Source organism: Pelodiscus sinensis, chromosome 6 (assembly GCF_049634645.1).
Source record: "Pelodiscus sinensis isolate JC-2024 chromosome 6, ASM4963464v1, whole genome shotgun sequence".
In the NCBI taxonomy this organism is placed as follows: Eukaryota; Metazoa; Chordata; order Testudines; family Trionychidae; genus Pelodiscus; species Pelodiscus sinensis.
In genome coordinates this window covers 9,490,669-9,511,760 of record NC_134716.1, presented here as the reverse complement: position 1 = coordinate 9,511,760, position 21,092 = coordinate 9,490,669, and the positions used below count along the sequence as shown (strand labels likewise).

Below are 21,092 nucleotides of genomic sequence, written 5' to 3'. Positions count from 1 at the left end.
TGTTTCCCGTCTTTTAACCAGTTCTCGATACATGAAAGGACCTTCCCTCTTATTCCAAGTTAGACTTACCGGTCTGTAATTGCCAGGATAGCCTCTAGAGCCCTTTTTAAATATTGGTGTCACGTTAGCTACCTTCCAGTCATCAGGTACGGAAGCCGATTTACAGGATAGTTACAAACCACAGATAATAGTTCAGCAATTTCCCATTTGAGTTCTTTTAGAACCCTTGGATGAATGCCATCCGGTCCCGGAGATTTGTTAACATTACGTTTCTCTATTTGTTCCAAAACCTCCTCTAAGGACACTTCAAACCAGGACAGTTCCTCATATTCATCAACCACAAAGGACGGTGTAGATTTGGGAATCTCCCTAACGTCCTCTGCCGTGAAGATTGAAGAAAAGAAATCATTTAGTTTCTCCACAATGGCTTTATCATCCTTGATTGCTTTTATATCTCGATCGTGTAGGGGACCCACAGGTTTTTTAGCAGACTTCTTGCTTCTAATGAACTTAAAAAACATTTTGTTATTTCTTTTTGAGTTTTTGGCTAGCTGTTCCTCAAAATCTTTTTTTGCTTTTCTTATTACATTGTTACTCTTGATTTGACAGTGTTTATGTTCCTTTCTATTTATCTCACTAGGACTGGACTTCCACTTCTTAAAATATGCCTTTTTGTCCCTCACTGCTTCTTTTACATGGTGGTTAAGCCACGTTGACTCTTTTTTAGGTCTCTTGCTATGTTTTTTAATTTGGGGTATACATTTAAGTTGGACCTCTATTATGGTGTCTTTAAAAAGTTTCCATGCAGCTTGCAGGGATTTGGCTCTAGTCACTGTGCCTTTTAATTTCTTTTTAAATAACCTCCTCATTTTTGTGTAATTCCCTTTTTTGAAATTAAATGCCAGAGTGCTGGACACACCCTTGCTTTGTACCATTTGATACTTCATATGGTGCTGATGTCTCTCTGTTGTCAAGGACACAACCCAGCATACCATCCTGAGAGGACCCAACTATAACCAATACATTTTTCAGGACAGCAAATGTGCTCACATACCTTTCAAAGCCCATCTCTGATGACCGTGTTGAACACCTTGGTCAGTTCCATGAAAAATCATGTAAAGAGCCCGATGTTGCTCTCTACGGCTGTGTCTACACTGCACCCCTTTTTTGGAAAAGGGATGCAGATGAGAAGTCGGAATTGCAAATGCAGCGTGGATTTAAATTTTCCCCGCTTCATTTGCATGAACATGGCTGCCGCTTTTTTCCGGCTCGGGGCTTTACCGGAAAAAAGCGCCAGTCTAGACGGGGATCTTTCGGAAAATAAAGCCTTTTCCGAAAGGTCCCTTATTCCTGATTTTAAGAGGAATAAGGGACCTTTCGGAAAAGGCTTTATTTATTTATTTGGCTGTAATTTGATTTGTGCCTTCTGCTTAGTTTGAATATATACCAGTTTCCTGGAGGCGTTCTTTGTATTTTTGTTTGAAGGGAGATGTGTCACGCATCTTATCAAGGAGAGCTTGGGCATCTTTCTCCTTGTCATCGAACCAGCCCTTGTGTCCACTTGGACAGCTTTTTCACAGGTTGTTGCCCTCTTGTTAAACCAATCTTCCTCAATAATAAATCAATCCGGATCTTCATTGTCAATGGCAAAGGAGGCGTCAAGACTGAGCTGAAGCAATGCTTGTGTCTCGTACATTTCAAGTAAACCTTACAGCCAACTGATGTTGGCAATAGATTACACTGACAACAGAAAGGACCCAGATCATATTAATGATGTTAACATTTGGATTATCTGGCTAATCGTGTTCTCAACACAAATTGTAGTCGATAAGAGGGCCCTCCGCAGAGCCGCAGCGGGAGCTGGCTGGAGCTGGGACTGAGGAGTTCCGACTGCGGCTCTGCATTTTACATGTGATTAAAATCACAACAACTTGGTTGCACACACACAGATAATCCACGTATACACACATTTACATAGGCCTCGTCAAAATTTTAAAAATAACTCCAAGGGAATGCACATGTTAATATTCTCTCAAGATACTGTTAATAAATAGAAAGCTTAATTATATTTTCGTACATGGGGTGAGCAAGAATTTGGTAAGTGGTCAAGGGCCACACTCTTCCATGATATTAATAAAGGAGGTGCAGAGTCTGGGATGGAGGTTGTGTGCAGGAGGGAGCTTGGGGTAAGGGATTGGGATGTAAGAGGGGGTATGGGATTTGGAAGGGGTTGTGACCTGGGGCAGGAGACTGGGGTGCAGAAGGGAGTGCAGGTTCTGGGAGGGGGAAGGGTGCAGAAGAGGATTCTGACCTGGAGGAGGGATGCAGCAAGGGGTGTAAAGTCTGTGAGGGGTTTGTGACCTGGGGCAGAAGTGCAGGAGGTGGGTGCAGGTTGTGCCTGGGGATAGGGGATTGAGGTGCAAGGTCTGGGACAGGGTTGTGGCCTGGAGGAGGGGATTTAGGTGCAGAGTCTAGGAGTGCAAGATGGGTGACAGAGCTGGGGGAGGGAGAGGCTGGGGGTGCCCCAGGCAAACTTTGGCTAGGACGCACTTACCTGGGTGGCTCTCAATCAGCAGGTTCTTCGGCGAGGCTTCCTGCCTTGCTTGCCCCCACCTGCTGCTCAGAGCAACTGCAGAGGCCATGTGCTGCTCTGAATGCTGCAAGACTGGGGGGAGGGATACTTCACACACTACTTGTCTTACAAACAGACAGCTCCCATTGGCTAGTTTCCAGCCAATGGGAGCTGCATGACTGTTCTGGGGACAGCACGTGAAACAATTCCTCCCCTTCTCCTGGGCTTGCAGAGTTCAGAGACACATACAGCCCTCGCAGCTGGCTGCTCTGAGCATGGCAGGCAGGGAGCCTGGCTGAGGCTCCCATTGGGCCCCGGGTCCAATCTGGCAACTTGGAGGGCCAGACACAGGCCATATTTTGCCCACCCCTGCTCTTAGGGATAGTCTAGTTCTTATGCAAGGATTAGATGAATGGGTAGTTTAAATAATTTTCAATCATCTCTTAAGTTTTCTGTGTATTTCTGAGTACAGCATTTAAACCTATAAAGGTAACCTCAAGGGGGAGGCTGATGAAAAATATAACCCCTTTTTTCCCCCGTCAGTTTTGTACATTCCCATATCATGCTATACAAAAGGTGCCTTTTCAGCTGAAGTGTGGTATTTTTTACACCATGAATTTCAAACACATTTAAAACTCTTCTGAAATACTACAAAATTCATACTTCTAAGATTTTGCCTTTATAAATTATTTTATTTTATTTTTAACCAAATAGATATGGGAAGCAAACATATATTAATGTACATTGATTACTAATGCACATTAGAAAACTAAATTAAGTTAGAAGCAGCTATAGCAAAAACTACCCTACAATATCTCAATCTGCGGATAAGAAACAGGGAGTTTCTTCCTCAGTTTACTGTCACAGGAGATAAAACCGCTTATTTTCTCATTCTGTGTATCAGATAATAAAGTTTTTCACTTGCTCACTCTTTACAATGTCCACATATTCTCTCAGGGAGGAAAAAAAATCAACTTTTCACTTCTATCTAGTCAATGACCTCTGTTAAAAGCCATTAGATACAGAACTTACTGGAGTCAATAGGAAGATTCCCATTGGCTTCAACGGAAACTAGATCAGGACCATAAAGATCTGGAGCACAACAAGATCAATAAAACACATCTGAACTTCATTAGGAGACCACCTCCCACTAACATATGCAGTTAGCTGTACTAAGGTCAAACAAATACTGTCCACAAGACATACCTATTGATGTTCATTTCTTGCCCATCTCTGAAAAGAGGTGTACTTCACTTTATGGCAGGGGTGGGCAACAAAACCTTGGTGGGCTATTACTGCAGTATTTACCTGCGCCTCCACAGGTACGGGTGATTGAATCTCCCATTAGCTGCAATAGCCATCCATGGCCAACGGGAGCTGCAAAGGTGCAGGTAAATACAGTGGAATGGGGGCCCACCAGGGGCTAAGCCTGGCCAGCCGGCATTTATTTGCTCACCCTTGTTGTATGGCATGAAGACTCTCGCAAGGACTAAGAGCATGGTTTTAAAATAATGGAAATCAGTAACACAGCTATCTTCAGACTTTAGAAACCACGGAGGCATCAACAATCTACACTGTACTAAAGCTCCAGAGTACAGTCTGTTCAAAACTGAAACAGTCACTACACCCCGAAAAATTTAAAAATGGGTCAAATCTAAATCAGGTAAATTGACATGTCCTTGATAGAATTAAGAATATTTACACCATGGCTGATTTTGATCCTATGTTATAATACATAATTACACATAGCAAACGGCTTCAATGTATATTTTCATTGTCCTGAAATCAATCCTTGAATGTCAATGTCACAACTCCTCCACTCAAATATCCCCACGGTAACTTACCTAAGACCATTTTCTTCTGGAAGAGGAAATCTGGCCACCCCACTTCACATTTCTCAGCTGTGTGTATGATGCAGCCAGCATAGCCCAGTGTTTTTGTTTTTAAACTTCATTTTTTGGGTTTATATTATCTATCATTCCATTAAAAGCTTCATTATTAGTATTACAATCGGTGCTGAGGAATTTCTCATATAAATAACCTGCCATTTTTATTTTAGTTGTAGAAATGTAGCCCACTTACTCCAAGTTTCGGCCTAGGGCCGTAGGTAGCAGCTACTAGAAGGGCTCTTGCCCTTTCCCCCACAGAATAGCAGCCTCTCCCTAGGCCACTTCCCCAACCAGTCTCACAATACCTTCTCCCCAGCATCTTGGAGAAAACCTTTCCTGCTAGCCACCTACAGCTTGCCTTACTCTGTGCTTCTTCCTCGCCAATCTGTCTCTCTTCTACTTTCCCCACCTTACCTGAGGGGAAGCCTTTCGGAGTGGCCCAGCAGGCCCTAACTGGCAGCAGATGTTCCATTGGGCCGCTGCAAACCAGCTCTTAATAAGTCTCGGGTGTTAGCCTTTCTTGGTTGCTGAGCTACAGTCTCTGGTAAGGATGTTAAGGACTAGTCCAGTTCTCAACCTTTTTTTTTTTTTTTTTAATAAAGTACACCTTTTAAATATATATATATATATACACTTTATATAAGTAACCCCGGTACCTACAGTTTTTAGACACAAAAATATTTTTCTATCATTGCAACACATTTGTTTAAACAACTTAATCATAGCCGGGCAGGAGATGAAATTTTTGGGTGTAAAAAAATACAAAAATAATAAAGCGCTGTAAAACTTAAAAGAAACATTTAGTTTTCACCTAATTTCGGTTGTGTTGACGTATCCCCCATACTTCTTTCAAGTACCCCTCAGGGTACTCGTACCACTTGAGAAACACTGGATTAGTCGACTATTTTACCATTTCTGGGGAAATGCTGTGTGGAGCTCAGGGTCAGCTGGGGAGTCCCCCACTGATCCCCAGGTTCCTTGAGGGCGTTTCCACTGTAAAATGCACAAGAGCCCCTGGTAAGGACTCTTGTACATTTCAAAGCTGGAACCCACCTGCAGCCCGGAGTAAACGAGACTTCCCGCTGGCCCTGGGCTGCATGCGGAGTTCCGTATTCCTTTTGTACATTTCAAAGGAGGAAAGCGGAACTGCCTATCGACTACTCAACTAGTAAATTACTTGGTATTTAATATCCTTGGTCTCTGGCAGTCTAGTCTGGGATGAGGAACCCACTCACCCTACTCCTCGTGTACCTGCCCTCCACCAAACTCCCGCAACCCACTGCTTTGGGTCTGCCACAACTTGAACAGAATAGAAACAAAACAAGGAGCTTTGCATGTTCTTGTCTTGTGGTGTTAATTTCTTTTGCTTCTTTGGGGAGGGGGAAGGTTAGATTTGCTAGCTAGTTATGTCTGTTGCTGTGAAAAGCGATATTTACGATGATATCATTTTTCACAAAACACAGACTTGTAGTTATCTGGGAGGCAGTGAAAAGTGATATTAACAAACATACAAATTGTACAATAGTGATAGAAATGTAGCCGTGTTAGTCTGGTGTATCTGAAATAAATCATCTTGTTAGTCTTTAAAGTGCTACATAGTCCTGTATTTTGTTTCATACAAATTGTACCACTTTTCACAGCAGATTTACTAAGCCCAGGCAAGCTGGGGAACATATTAAGCCCTAGATCGGGATGGCCAACCTAAACCTGAGAAGAAGCCAGAATTTACCAATGCCCATTGCCAAAGAGCAATAGTTCTAAGTCACCAGCCCTGATCATCCACCACCACTCTCAGCACATCCCGCCCACTGGCAGCCCCACCGGTCAGTGCCGCCTTCTCCTCCCGCCCACTGTGATCAGCTCTTTCTCAGTGGGAGACACTGGAGGGGGGAAGCATGGCTGTGGCAGGCTCAGAGGAGAGGGTAGGAAGTGGCAGGATCCTACAGGGAAAGGTTGAAGGGGGACAGCACCTAAGGCAGAGCTGGGGGTTGAACAGTGAGCACCCTCCAGCCCAGTGGAAAGTTGGCCCCTGTAGCTCCAGTCCTGGATTTGGTACCTGTGCAAGGAGCCACATATTAACTTCTGAAGAGCCGCGTGTGGCTCTGGAGCCACAGGTTGGCCACCCCTGCCCTAGATGGAGAGGTGGAAAGGGAGGCAGCATGGATGAGGGGCAACAGATGAAGCTAGAGGTGATAAGGGGAGTTGTGAGAACAGGGCCAGAGTCCGACACCCCAGATCTGAAGCCCAAACCCCACTGCACCCAGGCAGATCAGGAACTCACATCAGCAGCAGCCTGCTCCTCTGGTATTTCTGGCTCCAGAGGGGATAGGACTCAAAGCCTTCTGGAGGACCCAGAGGAGGATTCACTGCTCTCCCCCCTTGCTGGCCACATTTGAGAAACGCAGTTATACAGTATAATACAAACTAAACTGAGTATGTACACATGGGTCGAGTTGTTTGGTTTATGAGGAGCATGCATAGCAAGCATCTGTGTGGAACAAATATATCTGGCACATATACACAGCCTATGTGTGAGGCAGTTTGGGGGGGGTATCTGAAACGACTAGAGGTGCTGTATGTATATGATGCTGTATGTCACGAGATGTGATGTATTGCTATAGGGTTGAGTGTGTGGGAGGGAAGACTTCTACACGGGGATATGCCTGGCGTGTGTGGAAGGATTTTTGTTGGGGAAAGTATCTATGGTTCAGGGAGAGCTCTACATCAGAGGGGCTGGAGGAGCATGTATATGAAAGGAAGAGTCTATGGGGCACACCCCGCATGGAAGGGTAGGCATGTTCAGGAGGTTGGGGTTAGGAGAAGAGGGTGTGTACAGAGCAGCCCAAAAGGGGAGGTGTAGGGGAGAGCTCGGAGGGGGTGGGGAGAGGCCCAGAGGACACAGGCAAAGGAAGAGGCGGGCGAGCCTAGGGCAGCCCACAGGAGGTAGGTCTGGGGAGCCCCTAGGGAAGGATGTAGGAGAGAGGAGGGTGCACAGGGGAGCCCACAGTGTGAGAATGGGAGGAGTGAGCGGGGGGGGACCCCATGGGGTGGGAATAGGAGGGGTGGGTGCACAGAGGGGAGCCCCAGGAAGTGGGTGCAAGAGCCGGGGGGCGCCCAGAGGGGGGCGCCTTAGGGACCAAGTCCCAGACGCGGACAGCAGCAGCGCCCGGAGCCCCCGCCCCACTTACCCCGCTGCCCCCGCGCAGGGCGGCCGGCGTGGAGCAGCAGCAGCAGCAGCAGCAGCCGCGCGAGGGGGCGCCGGAGCCGCCGGGCTGCGAGGCGGGGGCCGCCCGCCGGGCTCATGTCCCTCCCGGCCGCGCTCCGCATGCCCCGCGGGGCGGCTGGACCAAGGCTGCAGCGCCCTGCCCGCGCTCCCGGGCAGCCCATATAAAGGCGGCCCGCCCCGGGCCCGCCCCCTGCCTCTGCAGGGCCCGCCCTCCTGCAGCCCCCCCCCACCTCCCTCACAATCCAGGGCTTCTGTCCGTCCCCCCCCCCATGCCTCAGAAACTCATAGGCCTGTGCCCCCCCCACCACCTCTCATGCCCCACCACCCTCTGGCTTCTCTGCCTTCCCTACAGCTCCTGTGCCCCTCCAGTGCTCACACCCCCCTGCCTCTGTGCCAGTGTCCATCCCTCCCCCCCCCCCAGCAACCCTCCTATCCATAGTGCTAGGGCTGCTGTGCCACCACTCCCAACCCTCCACACCCTCACACAGAGGCTCCTCCACACCCTGACAAACACTTTTCCCTTGCAGGCTCCCTACCGCCTCGCCAGTCCACTCCAGAACCTGAATATCCTGGTTCCCACACCACAGGCACTCTCTTCCCACCCTCCCACCCCCCGCACGGCCTCTGGCCCAGAGTCGCACAAGTGGCCCAGCTGATAAGGGCTATATTTGACCTCCCTGGTGTGGTTGCAGAGCAACTACTTGTTACTGTCATGGGCAAGGAGACTGATAATAATGCTTGTTTTAAGTACAATTGTAGGCAGCCGTGCCTTGTGCAAGTTAAAACCTCTGGCTTTGGCTTCTCTCACCCCTTCCACAAACAAGGCCAAAAAACATACACATGGTCATTGATAAAGTGGAACCGCATAATACAAAAGGCCCCAAAACATTTGGGGGAGAGTGCTGGTGCAGAGTAACTATTCGGGGACTGGCCTGTCTCACATTTCAGATCCCAATTAAGCAAAGCTTTGACACCTATGTGTAACTCTGAGCATTCATATAAAGCAGGGTTTCCCAACCAATAGGTCAGGACCCAAATATGGGTTGCCCTTACATTTCAAAAGGGTCACCAAGTGTCTCCCCAGCTGGCTCTGCCCCTCCTCCTCCTCCCACCATTTTTGAATTGCCTTAGGTCACCCAGTCTTCCTGAATTGTCAAAATGAGTCCCCCTCTGGAAAAGTTTAGGAACCGGTGGTATAAAGTCTCTATAAATCTATAAAGATCTATAAAGTTTTGATCTGAGGAAGTGGGTCTGGCCCACGAAAGCTCATCATCTAATAAACCATCTTGTTAGTCTTTAAAGTGCTACATAGTCCTGTATTTTGTTCTAACTCCAGCTGAGTCTAAGCCCATATTTAACTTTAGGCAGTATTTGCTTTGGTGAAGTAGGGTCTTGCCTTACAAAACATTCAGTGTGTCAGTCGGTCTTAGTGGATCACTTCCAATTATTATTTAAAAAATAGTTGCAAATAGAGTTGCCAGATACTTTCACAAAAAATACCAAACAGTGGGGGAAAAATTGGTTCAGAAAAAAATGGGGGACTACAGTTGTTGAGCAAAAACAAAACCAAAAAAAACCCACCATACAAAAGTCACAGCATGTTTAAATCACCCTTCTTCTCTCCCCTGCCCCGCCCGACATAGCAGGGGAAGAATGTTAATACCGGACACCTGGCAACCCTTTTGCAAAATGTGTTTTCCCAGGTTCTTTCACCTCATAACAACCTCTCTATTAAATTAGCTGTTAGCCACAACAATGACAAATTTGTGAAATTGTCAGACACACAAGCCACTTCTCCCTCTCTCTCAAGCTCCTTTAACTCCTCTTGTTCAGTATGAAGCCACATATATTAAGGATGCCTTCTAAAAAATTTCCCACTGGTGCTAATGGAATTGCGGGAAGTTTTTAGTACTCTTCCCTAGTGGGACTTAGCAAAGGCCCTACTTGGGCTATGAGGAAACTGTTTTGTAGTGCATTGGCCTACTGACTAAAATGCATCCAAAACTTGTTTTGTGTGTCTACAGGATACTGGCTTTCCAATGTTACCTACCATCAGCAATGGTAAAGAAAGGGCAGACTGAGTTGGGAAGTTAGATAACAGATATAGGCATTTTGATTTTTATCCAGTGAGTGTCTTAACAGATTCGGAGGGGTAGCCAAGTTAGTCTGTAAAAGGAAAAACTTAACTGAAGCTTTTGAACATGCAAGGCACTGCATTCAGCCGTATGGATGGAAATCCATCAACTACACAAAGAAACTCGCACAGATCCAAACTGACATCTTCTTATGTTTTCCCTGTCTCAGGCTTACCCAAGTTCTAAATACTTTAGTATTAAACCATCTGAAATTAAAACCATTGTCATCAAATCTACCGTCACCGTCTAGTTCAAACGACAATCTAGTCCCAGCATCTGCTCTGCCCTCACCATCAGATATTTTTGTAATAGTGAAGACTGCATTTCAACTAACCCAGAGCATTCAAAGAAAATCCAGTTTTCCAAAACAAGCAGGTTGTTTATTGGTTTGATTTACTAATAAATGTCTGTAAATATAGTAGTAATATAAAACCAGGTAATGTGTTTAAATCACTAAAGCAACTGTTGAAACTACAGATAATGTAGTGTTTTAACAGAACTGTTCCACCTAATTAAAGTTTTAAAGTTGCCCCCCCCATTGGATTACCTCCCAACTTATATGCATATAGAATGAAAACCCATCTCTTGCACTAACAGTCTCCACCTTTTTCTTCTTAAAAATTGATACATTTATTGTGAAAGTGAAATTAGAAACCACCTAGCAACCAGGGGGAAATATTGTTTGCCAGGAAGTCAGCAAACTAGGAGCCTATTGCAGTCAAACATTTTCCTCTTTATTTTCTGCAAATAGTCTCTAAAGAAATTAAATAAAATCATAGAACACTAGAACTGGAAGGGACCTCGAGAGGTCATTGAGTCCCATCCCCTGCCCTCACGGCAAGACCAAGCACTGTCTAGACCATCCCTGACAGATGTTTGTCTAACCTGCTCTTAAATACCTCCAGAGATGAAAATTCCACAACCTCTTTCCACTAGGGAAAAGGGTAATTTATTCCAGTGTTTAACCGCCCTGACAGTTAAGAAGTTTTTCCTAACGTCCAACCTAAACCTCCCTTGCTGCAGTTTAAGCCCATTGCTTCTTGACTTATCCTCAGAGGCCAAGGAGAACAATTTGTGTCTCTACTCCTTGTGACGCCCTATTAAGGTATGTCTACACTGCCACCCTAGTTTGAACTAGGGTGGCTAATGCAGGCATTCGAACTTGCAAATGAAGCCCAGGATTTAAATATCCCTGGCTTCATTTGCATAGTTCCCGGGCGCCGCCATTTTTAAATGCCCAATAGTTTGAACTACCTGCCCGTGGCTACACACTGCACGGAATAGGTAGTTCGAATTAAAGCTCTTAATTCGAACTACCGTTATTACTCCTGCAAAGAGGTTTAACGGTAGTTCAAATTAGGAGCTTTAATTCGAACTACCTAGTCCGTGCCGCGTGTAGCAGGTAGTTTGAACTACGGGGCATTTAAAAATGGCGGCGCCCAGAAACATGCAAATGAAGCCCAGGATATTTAAATCCCAGGCTTTATTTGCAAGCTCGAATGCCTACATTAGCCACCCTAGTTCAGACTAGGGTGGCAGTGTAGACATACCCTTAGATACTTCAAAAACACTATCATATTCCCTTTCAGTCTTCTTTCCAAACTAAACAAGCTCAGTTCTTTCAGTCTTCCCTCATAGCTCATGTTCTCTAAACCTTTAATCATTCTTGTTACTCTTCTCTTGACCTTGTCCAATTTCTCCATATCTTTCTTGAAATGTGATGCCCAGAACTGGACACTACTCCAATGGAGGCCTAATAAGCACAGAGTAGAACAGAAGAATGACTTCTTGTGTCTTGTTCACAACACTCCTGTTAATGCATCCGAGAATCATGCTTGCTTTTTTTGCAACAGCATCATACTGTTGACTCATTTAGCTTGTGGTCCACTATGACCCATAGATCTCTTTCTGCAGTACTCCTTCCTTAGAAAATCACTTCCCATTCTGTATATGTGAAACTGATTGTTCCTTCCTAAGTGGAGCTCTTTGCATTTGTCTTTATTAAACTTCATCCTGTTTACCTCAGACCATTTCTCCAATTTGTTCAGATCATTTTGAATTATGACCCTGTCCTCCAAAGCAGTTGCAACCCCTCCCAGCTTGGTATCATCTGCAAACCTAATAAGCGTACTCTCTATGTCAGTATCTAAATTGTTGATGTAGATATTGAACAGAACTGGTCCCAAAACAGATCCCTGCGGAACCCCACTTGTTGTACCCTTCCAGTAGGATTGTGAACCATTAATAACTACTCTCTGAGAACAGTTATCCAGCCAGTTATGCACCCACCTTATAATAGCTCCATCTAAGTTGTATTTGCCTAGTTTATTGATAAGAAGATCATGTGAGACCATATCAAATGTCTTAGTATACCATGTCCACCACCTTTCCCTTATCCACAAGGCTTGTTATCCTATCAAAGAAAGCTATCAGATTGGTTTGATATGATTTGTTGTTTATAAATCCATGCTGAGTGTTACCTATCACCTTATTTTCCTCCAGATATTTGCAGATGAATTCCTTAATTACTTGCTCCATTGTCTTTCCTGGCACAGAAGTTAAACTGACTGGTCTGTAGTTTCCTGGGTTGTTCTTTTTTCCCTTTTATAGATGGGCACTATATTTGTCCTTTTCCAGTCTTCTGGAATCTCTCCCATCTTCCATGATTTTTCAAAGATGATAGTTAAAGGCTCAAATACTTCCTCTATCAGCTCCTTAACATTACTTAAATGTTATTTACGTAACAGCCAACCCAGGAATAAGGATCAGTGTGGATTGAATGTGATATTTAGGATGTAGTTTGATGGAGGATAGTCAAACTAGGTGGGGAAAACATCTTGGAACTTCTCTGTGCAGCCTCCTTGCAGCTTTGTAAATGAAGATAAACTAAAAAAGGCAGGCAGGAGTAAATGCATCCTAAGCAATTTATGTTCACTCTTCATTTCCTTCTCAGAGAGAAATGGGCACTTAATAGACAAGTCACATTCTTTCTGTAAGAATGCCTTGTACAGATTATTCAATGTATTTTGACATTTGAAATATTAAATGGATTCTGTGGGCTATTGCAGCAATTTTGTTGGTAACACATGGCAAATATTTGAATAAGTGTAATTCGCCTCTGAGAATGGCTCATTTGCCTTTTATATGTCATGCTATCAAATCATTTCTTTCTGAGTGGCAGAGAAGAAAAAACGATAACCTGACGGCCGGCACTCTACACATCTCTCACGGAGACCAAATGGTGCCCTTCTGTTCTATTCAAAGTGAGCTTAATTAAGAACTGGCTTCTGGCTTGCCATTTAGTTAGCAGGATAAGCAAAAATGCTTGTGGCACCAGAAGTAACGAATGAAGCCCCCTTCAACTTCTAATCAAAATGCTTCAATGATTGTTGTGAAGCGGAGAGTAGTTTTCTGGTTATAACTTTCACTGCATAGGATATATCACTACTTATGTTTGTGTTTGCAGTATTTCTCTTCCACGCTCTCATATGCAATTTTCTGTAGTTATCTGCATCCCTGCCTGTCAAATTAAGTCATGAAGGGGGGAGGGGGAGTGAAACCCCTCCGCCGAGAGAGTAAGAGTGAATTAGAAAAACTTAACTCTAACTTCTCAAGACTTCTGCAATATGTTCCTATAGACAAAAGAGGACATTACAATGTGCCTAGAGTATACATCCTACCCCAGAAGTATTCTGGATGGCCATGCTTGGTAATGTCTACTATTCATCCAGGGAAATGGTCCCACAAAGAAGGAAAGAACTCACTCTACCACAAGATCAGGGGCTTGAACACTGCTTTGCCAATGATCCACTGCAACCTTAGGCCCTCATCTATCTGTGCCTCAGTTTGCCCAGCTGTGAAATGGGGAGTATTTAGCTTTTATATTTGCATTTCCATGCCTAATGTTTGAAAAATAATGCTGCATGATCAAAGCAAAGTTTTTTAAAGCTCAGGGGTCAGTGTAAAAATGCAACTTAGGGAAGTCCCTCTCAGACAGCCTAAGTGAAGGCCCTAATAAGTCTTTGACACCAGTTGTTTCACCCAGAAGTTGAGTCTTTAGCAGTGTTAGAAACAACTTCAACACCATTACTTTCCAAATACCTTAATGCTATGTTGCTGTCTCTTCACCCCCTGCTGTTGGTGCCATTGCACTATACCTAGGACAAAAATGAGCCTGCCAATCCTTTTGTAAACTCTGAACACGTCGGCCATATCAGATTCATGCTCCCTTGGTACACCATTCTTCCTGCCAGTCCATAAGACCACTAACCTCTCTTCCAAGCCTTGCTGAACCATGATGCCCACAACAATTTGCCAACTAATTAATAGCCAGAACAAGGGCAGTTGGTGATAATCAGATACCTATGAGGTTGAAAGGAACATTCACTGCATCTCTTAGCCCTCGCCTAACTTTTTCATTCTCTTGTGTTCTTTAGATCCTCTTTGGGGTAGAGCTTTTAACGATGCGTGGAGAGCCCTGGCACATGCACGTACCCCTTTGCAGAAGATAATATAATTAAAAAGACTAAACCAAGAGCCCTTTCCCCATCCTGCTCCCTTCCGTCTGACACAGTAAGATTGTCATCACTATGTTAACTCTCATATTTGCTTTCTGTTTTGAAAAACCTAACAAAACTGTAGTATCAGAGGGGTAGCCGTGTTAGTTTGAATCTGCAAAAGCAGCGAGGAGTCCTGTGGCACCTTATAGACTAACCAAAGTGTTGGAGCATAAGCTATCGTGGGCAAAGAGCCACTTTGTCAGATGCATGTAGTGGAAATTTCCAGAGGCAGGTATAAATATGCAGGCCAGAATCAGGCTGGAGCTGACGAGGTGGATCCAATCAGGGAGGATGAGGCCCACTTCTAGTAGCTGATCTGGAGGTGTGAATTCCAAGAGAGGAGAAGCTGCTTTTGTAGTTAGCGAGCCATTCACAGTCTTTGTTTAATCCGGAGTTGATTGTGTGTTGGAGCTTATGCTCCAACACTTCGGTTAGTCTATAAGGTGCCACAGGACTCCAAAACTGCAGTAGAATCCCAGTCTCTAGTTCCTGTTCAGTTCTGAAACCCAACCAAAAAAAGAAAAAGCAACAAGTAGCGAGAGGAAGAGGGAAGCAGCAGAAGACTTGAGTCCTGGGTTCATTTCCCAGCTCTGCAACAAACTTCCTGTGTGATCTTGGATATATCACTTAGCCTCTCAGTGCCTCAGTTCCCCCATGGAGTTCATAGCAGTTCTCTACATCACAGGGAGCTTGTGAAGATAAATTCATTAAAAGATTGGGAATTGTTTCGAGATCTACTGAAGAAAAGCACTATGTAGGAAATGGGTATTATTGTTACTAGAGGAGTAAGAACCTGCCAGCTCTCCAGGAAAGAGGGAGAAGCGAAGGAAGAGAGATAAGGAGAGAGGGAAAGTGTTTTATGTTAACCCTGTAATAGTCATCCTGAAACGGTACAACTTTTTGACCTTTGGCTTCAGAGTTTGTGCTGCATAAACAGCTCAGCCTTCACCCTCGGTTTATTCCTCTCAGGACACAGTTATTACCTCTTAAAGAGAAAGCACCCTCCATTTTTTAGCCTGTCAGACTGCTTCTGCACACAGCGTTAGCCAGAAGGCTGAGCAGAGCTCCCTAAGATTATGCATTCATTTTTTTGTAAAGAGACAGCAGCCCTTGTGTGGCTGGATGATTACAAATAAAGCACAAGCCCTATGCAGCATGTGCTTTGGTCTTTTCAAATTCAATTACATATAACTCTATTATTTATACATTTACTGGTAATCAGAAGAGAAGACTGCGGGTGATGACATTCATACGCAGGCATAAGTTACAAGACTGACGTTTCCAGTGAAAGAAAAGGTCACCTGGTCTTTTGATATTAATTGCAATGCTGACAACACTTGTTTATCTTCCAATTGTTTACAGTATTCCTGCAAGAGTCTTCTTCCCTTCTATCAAGTGGGTCTGGCTATACTGGCAAGGAGAGGAAAAAAAGCAAAGTAGCGATGAAAGTTTTCCACACTCATTAGAGCCTGGAAGGATTTCTAGTATTGAACAATTCACCAGATACACAATTGTTTAATGGCAGAATCATCGGTCTTTGCAGATTCACATATACAAATGTTTTTCCAGTACAGTAATTCCTCATTTAACACTATAGATATGTTTCTGAAAATGTTCATGCTAAGCAAAAATGTGCTTTGCAGGGTCAATTTTCCCATTAAAAATAATGGAAAATGTGGGGGTTACGTTTCAGATGGTGGTGGCAAAGTCAATTTTTTGTTGGTGCTCAGTTGTCAATGTCAACATTAGATATCTAGCAACACAAGTCGCCATGGTTTGTTAAAACACGAAGATAAACACGTAAGTGAAGGGATGAGCGGTGTGACCACATGCATTCATTGCTTATGAATATTACCGCTGTTTTCACTACCTTATACTGCCACACGAAGTAGTCTGCCACTTGATTATTTTCGTGTTATTTCAGGGATGGTCTTGTTATTCGAAAAAGTTCCCTAAAAAAAAAAATTGTGCTATTGCAAAAACGTGTTAAGCGGGCATGTTTTAAAAAAGTAATTACTGTACTTGTCTCCTCCCACCAAAAGAATGTGGTCTAGGCTGAAAGGTAGGGACCAAAAAGTGATCCCAGTAGAGGGCAACTTTTTTACAAAAAGGGAGAATGATCAGTATTATGGGCAAAGCATGTTGGGCTTTTCAAAGGAGCCCTAAGGGTTCTGATATTTGCAGCAAGACATTTTAGGGAACAGGACAGTGGATCAAATAATGGCCATGTGAAGCCTAGATATTCCAAACTATCATTTACTGAAGATATAACTAGATTGAGCAACGCAAGCAGCAAACAATAGCCATCTATTATAAACGGATTTGTCCAGGCCTTTTACAACTTTGAGCCACGCTCATTAAAAATCACTATATCTAAGCAATGCACAACTATGGTGCATTGCTGCCAAATGAACGTCTACTATTTGAAAACCTTGTGATCTTGAAACAAAGACAGCTGGTCTCACTTTCCTTGTGCCTACTTATGCAATTTTATGGTTTCCTTCTGCTTTTGTCACCGTTCAAATAAGATTTGCTTTCTATAGGCAAGATCCACTGCTGGTGTAAATGGGTGGAAATCCATTGAATCAAGGGATCTGCTCCCATTTACACCATGATGGATCTGGGATATCCTTTCAATCATTAAATCCTGCTCTGTATCACATTGTCACAAGGGCAGTTGCTTTTCAATTGTGTATTTTAAATGATATTTCGGTCACAATTAAGACTCAGTGATTGAAAAAAAGCTAATCTGATGTGGCTTTGTAGGATACGTCACACTACACATTTCTTCTTAAGAGGTAACTAGAAGAATCCCTAAAGCAAAATCAGGCTGAAGGGAAACATCCAGGATATCGAGGTGGAGTAATTCGAACAAAGATCTCTGTACATTTCAGTTTAGCAGCAATTATCCACACTGGGCCTAAATCCTGCAAGGTGTTTCCATCTAACTCAAAAATTCCTCAGCACCTTTCAGAACCAAACCCATTACTTCTAGAGTATTTAATGAATCTCTTGCAAACTCATTAGCTACTTTTCAGTTTTTTTATAAAGGAAGTTAAATGGTTGAAATATCCAGGGCAAAACAGGATATTCATTGCTAAACACCTGGTGCTGGTGCCAAACTTTTCAGAAGTAAATTTACTGCATAGTCATTGTTGTGTCATACTGAAAACATGGTGTGGGAGGGAGGGGAGAGAGGGCGGGTGTTTTCACATTGTTTTGTTCTCTCTCTAATTCTGCCATTATCAGAGCCAGATAACTTTGAGAGCTACTTTAACCATTAATGAAGGTGAGAAAGTGCAATCCTAGTCAATAAGTGAAATGTACAAATCTAGAGTAGTTGTTAGTAACTGTTACATGCTCCTGTACCCCTGGAGGAGGGCTAATCACAGGTGCTGGACCCTGGTCAGACTTGCTGGGGAAATCACAGGTGCAGAGGGACTGCAAGTTCTAGTCGGGAAGGAGAGAAAGAGGTCATCCCCTTGAGCATGTTGATGAGCGGGAGCCTGAAATCCTTGAGGAAAACAGAGTAAGGGTAAAAAATACAGTTAATCCCGAAAGAGAATGCACAAAATAACTGGCTGCATTTTGTTTACTAGAAGAGAAGAGCAGCAGCTTCTGCTTCCTAGCATTTCTTCCTTGGTCTATTTTTCTCCTTTGAGACTGGTCTGAGGTGGGCACTGAACGCTCAAGACAGACAGAATCTTGGGGGAGTTTGCAGCAACTGGGAAATAACTCAGAATAGCTCTGGACATGGAGGGGGAAGATTTCTGGTGCACAAATGGGTGCCCAGTTGTTCTTTGTTCTCTTTATGGTCCTTCTGGGTATGGGAGAAATAGTGAAGTCTTTGGTTCCAGTTTCCCCGTTAATGGACGGTCATAGAAGATGAAGTCAAACCATTTCCTCACATTGAGAGCAAATAACTACAGGAAATGTTTCCCCATCAGTATGTAATGTGACGAGCTTTGACAACAAGTATGCCAATTTCTATGATTTCTATGATTTTCTAATATTTTTGTTGTAACCTTACTTCTTACCAGCATAGTAGGATAAGCAAATCAAGAAAAAACATTTTAGGACCCACTGCATAAACAGCAAAGCTATTTTCCTAGTTTACAAGTTAAAAGAGGAACCCCAGTTGCATAAGTGTTTCCTAATAAAATGATTGCGAGGAAGCAGCTGAATATAACTTGGCACAGATGGGACATTTTGCTAAACACTGTTGTAGCCTGTGATACTCAAACTCCTGTTAAGGGCTTGGCTGTAGAAGCCAGTTTGCAGATAAAAGGAAAGCTGGTTAGAAATGCTGAGAACTAGCAAGTGATGTGAATATGTGTTCTTTGATAAGATCCTATCTTCCCACTTCTGACGGGTTGTTACCATTTTTCCCTACACACCCTAAACTGATCCTTAAGTCAAAAAAAGTGTTTTACCAAAACCCTCACAGTGATCAAGATTAAGGTGGCTAAAAGGGTTTTGAGAGATAATTCCACATTTACCATGCACAATAACGTGCATTACAGAGATGTGATTTCTAAAGTGTACAAATAAATGTGTTGCACATTGATGGTTCTGTATAGATCTTGCTGGTGAGTACTGAGAGTTCCCGAGTGTCGTTTGTAGCTTTCGATTGTAGCTTCAGTGTATTTTTAAACCCCACTACATTAAAGGGCACGTGCATAAATTAGTGCACTTTAGAAATATCCACCATGGCCATAGTGCACATTACCCTGCTATTTAGAGAAGCAATACATTAGATGCTATAGAATTGCTCTTCTCTGATCTTGCATGTAGCCAGGGTATTTTGCCTAACAAAAGCTGTAATATAAAAAACCTGTAGGTTAGTTCCAAGACAACTTTAAGAAATAACACCTTTACTGAAGCCACAGTATTGCTATTTAAAAATAAATCTGCAATTTCTCTATCTTTAAAAATGAGACAATAATAGTTACCTATTAAATAGCATGTTAAGACTGATAATAGTAATGCACTTAAGAATGCCTGGCTCCAAGATCTGGATGCTTATTCTACTAAATCAGAGGTTCCCAACCTTTTCCAGATGGGGGACCCATTTTGACAGTTCAGGAAGACTTGGTGACCCAAGGCAATTCAAAAAATGTGTGAATGGCTCCTTAAGAGCCACCTAGGGAGACACCTGGCAACCCTTTTGAAATGTAATGGCGACTCATATTTGGGTCCCGACCCATAGATTGGAAAACCCTGTACTAAATCATATTTTCAAGGGCATTCCCACAAACTTGTCCTCTTCTTTCAAAATTTATAAGCAAGAATCGGAGTAAAAACAGCTTTTGGAGCTGATGTGATCATCTAGAGCATGAGCAATATTTCATAGGAAATCTCAGAAAAACAAGTTTTTAAATTGCTCCTGTGTCAGGGAAGTTTTATGCACACTCAAAAAGATAAATTTACTGACCCATAACTGACCTTCTCCAAATATATTGCTTCTACAGACACACATTGTAGGAGAGATGAGCTATATAACTTACTAAATAGCAAATTAATTGGGGGAACACTGCTCATGTTGCTCTTCTCTAGAAGCTGCATTACAAGACCCTTTTGTCTAAATATTACTCTGTTCTTCCTCTCAAGGAAGGTAAAATGGTCAAAAAGCCATAAAAATTGGAGCTAGGAGTGTCTGTTTTGAACTGTGGACAACATACATGAAAAATTCATGTTACTGGTAAAGAAACTTTTGAAATGACCTCTGCAGATCACCACCAACAACAGGGACAGTCCTCAGCAGAGCAAGAGAGGTTGAAGCACTGCTCTCATATGCAGAAAACTTTCAGAATTAAGAGATTAATACTTTATAAAAGTGTGAATTGAACTCCAAGTGGCAGGTTTGAGAATTTCAGCTAGAAACATGAAGGCCAGCAAAGCACAGAAACGGCAATCGTCCTTTGTCGCACTGAAACCCTGGAGCTATGTCTACACTGTACCCGTTTTGCACAAGAAATATGCAAGTGAGGCTAAGCATGGAATATCACCACACCTCATTTGCATAATTAATGAGGCTCCGTTTTTGCACAAGAGGCTTTTGTGCAAGAGCTGTTTTTTTTCCCCCAAGATTGGCTCTTGTGCAAAAGCCTCTTGTGCAAAAATGGAACCTCATTAATAATGCAAATGAGGTGTGGCGATATTCCACGCTTAGCCTCATTTGCATATTTCTTGTGCAATACAGTTGCAGTGTAGACATAGCCTGGATGTATCCCATTAGACTACTGAGAGTAGACCGTGGACCCAGCTGTATTCTGCACCCTCAGAGTGCCCTGGTAATATATTGGGTCTATAATCCTCCAATGACAGACCATGAAAACAGGTGGCCTTCCCATTAGCTAACTCTTCCATCATCTAGACCAGAAGCAGGCAAAACATGGCCTGCAGGCCAGATCCAGCCCCCAAAGTCACAAGATCGGGCCTGCAGGAGCCTTCGTCAGGCTCCCTGCCTGCCGCACCCCCACTGCGTGCTCAGAGCAGCTCTCTGAATGCTACCAGTCTGGGAAGAAGCCTTGCATGCTGCCCCCGCCTCCGGCAGAATTTTGCCACTCCCTCTGGTCCGTTTCCAGCCAATGGTAGCAGCCTGTTTGCAGGACAGGCTGCGCATAGGCACCCCAGCGGTCAGCCACACGCAGCCCCTGCAGCCAGTGGAGGGGTAGGGAGGGAAAGGACCATGGCAGAGGAACCAGCTGG

At 43.7% G+C, this 21,092-nt stretch overlaps 1 protein-coding gene across 4 annotated transcripts in view; it reads right to left on the bottom strand.

Annotated features, from left to right (window-relative positions):
- SUSD1 (sushi domain containing 1) overlaps positions 1–7,863 on the bottom strand; it is a 90,290-nt gene extending 82,427 nt beyond the window's left edge. For 2 of the 4 annotated variants that reach the window (XM_075931415.1, XM_075931416.1), the window contains exon 1: positions 7,650–7,861. In XM_075931415.1, the coding sequence (XP_075787530.1) occupies positions 7,650–7,848 (199 nt within the window). In that variant the 5' untranslated portion in view covers positions 7,849–7,861. Of the gene's footprint in view, positions 1–7,649 lie in introns of all 4 variants that reach the window. The other 2 variants (XM_075931417.1, XM_075931418.1) reach the window with 2 other exon arrangements.
- Between the last annotated feature and the right edge of the window lie 13,229 nt (positions 7,864–21,092).